The sequence below is a fragment of the Cyprinodon variegatus genome, unplaced genomic scaffold (genome assembly GCF_000732505.1).
Source record: "Cyprinodon variegatus isolate N-32 unplaced genomic scaffold, C_variegatus-1.0 Scaffold24, whole genome shotgun sequence".
NCBI lineage: Eukaryota > Metazoa > Chordata > Actinopteri > Cyprinodontiformes > Cyprinodontidae > Cyprinodon > Cyprinodon variegatus.
In genome coordinates, this window is record NW_015150477.1 from 1,505,822 (window position 1) to 1,512,283 (window position 6,462).

Genomic DNA, 6,462 nt, shown 5'->3' on the forward strand with positions numbered 1-6,462 from the left:
AGTTACTAGCAAAAGAAACTATTGTGTTACTTTTGCGTTTCTCGCCCCCGTAACCCTCACCACCCAGCCACCACCTTCCGCCGTGTGTTTCAAAGCCAGCTGAATAGAGCGGACGACAAAGACAAGAACCTGCAGAGAGTTTAGCATTTATTGCTACTCAACGTAAATGACATCAGGGGGGAACGCTATCTGACGGGCCTATAAACCCCGTCAGATGGCGTTCCCCCTGCTTAACACGGGGGGAACGCCATCTGACAGCCTATAAACCCGTCAGATAGCGTTCCCCCTGCCTAACCCTAACCCTGAACAAGAACAGCTACAGTTTCCCATGTTCTGCGTCGGTATCGAACCAAAAGGAGTCCATTACTGCAGCAGTATTCAGAGCTACGGCTCTGCATGTCTTTGGTGGCGTTTTGCTCCAACTTTGATCCCTTGGCTTGATTTATGTTAAAGAGGCACCGTCAACAGAGAAACATGCTTTAGTAACTTTGAAGTTCTCTTCCATTTGCAATCCCAGAGTAGAAGGAGCTCTGTTGTCATGTTTATTTTTAGTTACAAAAGGTCTGTTTATAAAACGATTATAACCTAACATCCAACATTTTTACAAGCATAAAGCAAAGGTCGCAAAAACTGGAACAAATGTTCAGAAATTAAAAGTGAAATAATACATTACCGCCTTTCACTTCCTGATCCGTCCCATCAGCTCATCATCAAACGAACATCTGGGTCAATTTTATTTTCTTAATAAGACATAATTTATGTTTTTCCCTCCCTAAAACTAATAAGCGTACTAAACTATAATGTGTTAAAGGATAATAATGTATTTACTGATGAAATAAAAGCATTTAAATCCTTCCTGTTTCATCCTCTGTTCCTGATCTGTAGGAAATGGGATGCTACGCTACTTCCAGGAGCTAACTTTATCAGCTTTGGATTTAAACAGGAATCTAGTCTTTTTGAGTTTAATGTTTTACTTTCATGTTAACATTATGCTATATAGCGCGTAATCTAAAGAAAGAAACAACTATAATGCAGATAAACATGGTTTAATCAGATTTACTGCTCTGATCATGATGACGTCAAAGAAGCTGTTTAACAGAGAAAATGGAAAAAGCATCAAATTATCAGCACATCGTCTACATTCAGCGACAGGATTAGCTGAACAGGACTTTGCATTAACAAGCAGTTGCACAACTATACCTAATAATTCAGCAGGTTAGTGTAGTTCACCAGCAGCAGACTGTTTTATAAAAAGTATTTCATAAGTTTTCATAATGTTTCAGCTAATTCAGCCCGTTGGGTTTGAAAAGACTGCTTTACTTTACAATCTATGCCGTGCCTTCTTTGTCTCCTTACATGATGACCTCAGTGGAAATCCAACCGGTATCACAGTCTATCTGGGCCGTCAGAGTCAGCAGGGATCCAATCCCAATGAAGTCAGACGGACAGTAGCGACGATCATTGTTCATCCAGACTACAACGAAAAGACCAGCAACAATGACGTTGCTCTAATGAGGCTCTCCTCAGCCGTTACTTTCACCAGCTACATCTCACCCATCTGCCTGGCGGCCTCTGACAGCACCTTCTACAGCGGCACGGACTCCTGGGTCACCGGCTGGGGGAACGTTGGATCTGATGGCAAGTTTTTATATGACAGGTTTTTCCAAGTGCTGAAAGTACAGGGCAGGGCAGCACAGAGTGAGTACCATGGATAAACCTCTTAGAAACTGCTAGGTTGAAGTTCCTGGATCAAGGGTTTCTTTCCACACAGTCCTTGAACCCCCCCCCAATGTACCAGTAGCAGTGAAAAGTTATGCTGAACTTGTTGCTATACATACAGTTAAGGAAATATTCCTAACCAAAGGTGTGAACCGTCTCTCTTGTTCCTGGTGAGGAAACATTTTGAAAGGACTGTACCTTTACCTGGATTTGTGTGTCTTCAGACCCTCTTCCTTTTCCTCAAAACCTGATGGAGGTGGAGGTGCCAGTCATTGGAAACAGGCGGTGTAAATGTAGCAACTATGAAGTGAGCACCATCAATGACAACATGATCTGTGCAGGACTCCTGGAAGGAGGAAAGGACTCGTGTCAGGTGATGATCTTAAACTGTTTAAAGACACCTTCCTTGTTTAATCTACTCAAACTGAAATGTTTCTGCTTTTCAAGGGGGACTCAGGGGGGCCAATGGTGAGCAAACAAAATGGCCGCTGGATTCAGTCCGGAATTGTGAGTTTTGGTATTGGCTGTGCTCTGCCGGATTACCCGGGAGTCTATGCAAGAGTCTCCCAGTATGAAGCCTGGATCAAAGCCCAAATCAGCAGCAACCAGCCGGGATTCGTCACTTTCACGTCTCCTGGCACGGACAGTGACCTCAGCATCTCCTGCAGCGGTGTGCCACCAGTCACGACCCCCGCACCACGTAAGCCCCCATGTCCCCGCATTTATTCATTTCTAATTTCATTCAAGCTGACTTTGATGAAAGGCGTAGAAAATTAAATGTCAATCTGTTGTCTTAATTCCCAGCCTTGTATTGTGGCCGGGCCCCATTGAATTCTGGGTTGGATGGCAGTTCTGTGGCGACAGCTGGTCAGTGGCCCTTCATGGCAAGCCTGCTAAAGAATGGACAGCATGTGTGTGGAGGAACCCTGGTGTCGATGGACTATGTTCTGAGCAGTGCTGACTGCTTCTCAAGGTGACTTACAGAATATCCTCATAGGTTTTGCTCAGTTCAGACTGTTTTAATGAATGGATTCGACGTTCAGCTTTTATCTCTATCAGGGGCCCCCAACTGAAAGAAGTCCAGTACCTTAAAGGAATAGTACACACAAAACATGAAATCACATTGGGTGCCTGTTTCATGACTGATTATTCAAGAGGTAGATCGTCAGATCGCGGCTCTGTTATGATGCAACAAAGATTATTTGAAAGCCATTGGAAACTGGAAGGCCTCCCAAACACAGGAAGGTCATTGATGGCCATAGCCATGGCTGTTCCAGGGCCCATGAATGACTCATAGGTTTCCTTCCAAACTCGTCAAAATGAACTCCTTAATGGTCAGTCTGTGCTTTTTAACAGTGATCAGACCTTAAAAGATCTTTTCTGTCATAAAACGGGACAAATGGACCCAATATTCAAGGTGAGAAAGCCAGTAGGAAGGTTCAAAACATTTATTACAAAAACCCAGAACAAAACAGAAGCATGCTGCTGTGGATGTGCGGCTCCTGCGGCTGCAGGAAGGGGGCGGGGCACCGCCCAATCACTGACACTCTGGTTTAATGGATTAGTCCACTCAGGAATGGACAGATCTGGGTTCCAGGAATCCATCAGAGCATGAAGGCAGGTTCAGAGTCCCGTGCGTCGAGCGTCCAGCTCAGACAGAAACACACAGACAGGCAGAATCCAACAGCAGTCCAACCATGGTTCAGACGGGCAGATCAGGCAGGGATAGACAGGGCCAGTGGATGAGAGGGAAAAGAATCAGGAAAACAGAATCACTCGGGAAATGCTGAAACTGGTTGAAACCACTGGTTAAGGATTAAACTAGCCTGAAGACACTGGGTTGAAAAATAATCTCGTTCTGGAAACAAGGACATGAATCATGGAAATAACTAGAACTGACTGACAGGACACTAAAAGAAGGCAAACAGGGAATTTAGGGCTCCAGTAGGAGAGCGACTGCACAGAAACCAAGAGAGAGCATAGGGTTATCCAGAACCCAGCCCCAGACCCCCAGCAGGGACCCCACCTAAGGGCAGGCCACCCAATGGACCCCAGATCTCCCCAAGCCCACCCGAGATCCACCCCAGCATGACATAACCCCAAAAGACCATGTAACCAGCCTCCAGAAGTCCCACCTAGGGGCTCCCAAGGCCCCCCTAGTAGGAGCAAACCTGCCGACATCTAAACCCAACACCCCCTTCATAAGCCACAGCATCCCACCGAACTGAGCCACAGGCATCACACTCCTACTATGAAAGGTAGCCGATTGAAGGTGTATAGAGGATTACAGGATTTGATAATGAGGAGGAGGCTTTCTGTGGGTTCATATCATCCAACAGAATGTCTTGTTCTGCTTAATATTTAGCCAGTTTTTATTTTACCAGTTCATGAGGATTTGACCAATCTCTGATGTTGTTTAAGCATCTTAGATATTTTACAGTTTCAGTCCAACTCAGTCACTCTTTTCTCCTCAGTCCACTCAACGTGTCTGAGTGGATGGTGGTGTTGGGTCGTCTGAGGCAGAATGGATCCAATCCTTTTGAGATGTCTCTGAATGTGTCAGAGGTCTCTCTGAGCAACCTGTCAGATCCCAACGTCGCATTGCTTCGACTATCCACCCAACCAACCCTAAGCAGCTACATCCAGCCCATCTGCCTGGACAACGGCAGAAGCTTCCCGGTCGGATCTACATGCTGGGCAACTGGGTGGAGCTCTGGGAGAGGAGGAGGTGAGTCCAGACACAAACATTGGTTCATCAGAAATAAAGACTAGTACATAGCTGCAGGGATGTTTTATTTATCTCTGTTCCAGAGGAAGAAGTTCTGCAGGTGTTTAAAGCTCAGGTCCAGAGCTGTGGTAACAGGACCTCAAATGAGAGCATTTGTACGGAGCAGTTTCCTCTGCAGCAGGTGAGTTAAGATGTTATCATTTATTTTAGAGTCAGTTTGCACCATAATATCCATCTGAGCTGAAGTGACCTCAGAGCTCTGAGGTCACTTCAGCTCAGACAATGGATCAGATATCTTCTTGATCCATTGTCTGAACATGGAGAGGATGGACCAACTTCCAGGACATGGATGACCACCTAGACCTGGTATCCAAGAACTTTCAGATATCTTCTTGATCCAACACATCTGAGTTACGGTTCAGTTACCTGCGCAGTAGAGGTTCTCTACTAAGGACCAACAACTGTGATTCAGGTGTGTTAAAGCAGAGACACAGTCCTCCAGGACCTGATTCTGCCACCCTGACTTAGAAGTGGCCAGAAGTGCATTCATCAGGAGGAGTATGGTGGCTCTGGAGGAGCTGCATGGAGCCACAGCTCAGGGGGAGATATCTAGTGGGGCATGTTGGCCTAGTGGGTTGGAGCAGTGCACTCGTGTTCTAGGAAGGTTGCTAGTACCTTGTTCGATCTCCACAGCCTCTGCTCTGGCTCCCTGAGCAAGACCCTTAACCCCTGATTACTCCCTGGGTGCCGCACAATGGCCGCCCACTGCTCCCCAAGGGGAGGGGTTAAATGCAGAGGTAAGATTCTCCAAAGTGAGATCAATAAAGTTAAATTCTTCTAGAACTTCCAAAACTTTGACAGGAGTTTTGTTTAAAGGTTAGACCTGCAGCAGACCTCCTTTATTTTCAGAAATATCGTGACATTCAATAAACTAGTGTTAGATTTTAGCAGAACCAGAACCAGGCTGACCATGAGCAGAAGCTCGGAGTTCCTCCCACTTCAGGGTTCAGGTTGCTCTGTGTCCGTCTGCAGATGTGGAACTTTTAGGTTGTACTGAGGAAATGTTTTCTTTTCCCGCTCAGGGTGACTCTGGAGGTCCACTCATGTGTGAACAGGACGGTGCTTGGTTCCAGGCAGCAGTGGTGCTTCCAGCCAACGCCTCCGCCGTCCTAAATCGAGAGGATTCTGTGATGCTCTTCAACAAACTCAGTCGATATCAGAATTTCCTGACTGAGAAACTTGGGACGTTTTTATCCCCAGAGCCCAGCGCTAACAGTACATCATCCAGCGGAAGCTCTCAGGCTCATTTCTCCTTGTGTTTCCATCTCCTCAACTTTGTCTTATTTCTGCCTCTCTTTTCATAGAGATGCCTAAATCCATGATGAAGGACAAAGATCTCCTGAATCTCTGTCTGATTATAGATATTCAAAGAGTTTTTCTGTGGCCTGATTCTCGAGATGATCTTTCTGATCTTACATCCATTACAACTGATTCTGTTTGGACAGTTTTACAGAAAAGAAAACATTTTAATGTTTCAGTACTTCCCCACATGTTGTTTTTTGTTTTTCGGGTTGATAGACATAATGTGTGAATTTTCTGGCTGTAAGACAAACTGAGGAAAAGATAGAAGAGTTTAACTAAAAACTTAGATTTTATGATTTTATGTGATTTTCTGCTTGTTTAACTTGGTGAAAATGAAGGTTTTAAAAAGTGTCAATGCTTTTTATTGCTGCTGTAAAGTTTACCAATATGTTGAAAAAGTAGCTTAAGTTGAAGAGTGAAATAAGTTCATAAGCAAAATACATCAAGAGATTAATTTTAATGTCAGAAGTCTGATTGGTTAAATATGTTCATTTAATCTGAATTACTGTGACGATGCACTTATTATGCACAATATAGCTTGATAAAGATAATTCTAATGACATTATAATGATAATTCTTAACATGGTGTGGTGCTTGTAAATTAACTGATTGGTTTGGGGAGTTTTATGGTGTATATTGTTTACATAATTATA

General features: G+C 44.5%; 1 protein-coding gene across 1 annotated transcript in view; it reads left to right on the forward strand.

Moving 5' to 3' along the window:
• LOC107097109 (polyserase-2-like) overlaps window positions 1–6,462 on the forward strand; it is a 14,151-nt gene extending 7,689 nt beyond the window's left edge. The window contains exons 4-10 of the mRNA XM_015394125.1: window positions 1,370–1,638; window positions 1,944–2,092; window positions 2,167–2,419; window positions 2,524–2,692; window positions 4,194–4,447; window positions 4,531–4,628; window positions 5,530–6,462. Of these exons, the coding sequence (XP_015249611.1) occupies window positions 1,370–1,638; window positions 1,944–2,092; window positions 2,167–2,419; window positions 2,524–2,692; window positions 4,194–4,447; window positions 4,531–4,628; window positions 5,530–5,811 (1,474 nt within the window). The 3' untranslated portion in view covers window positions 5,812–6,462. The remainder of the gene's footprint in view (window positions 1–1,369; window positions 1,639–1,943; window positions 2,093–2,166; window positions 2,420–2,523; window positions 2,693–4,193; window positions 4,448–4,530; window positions 4,629–5,529) is intronic.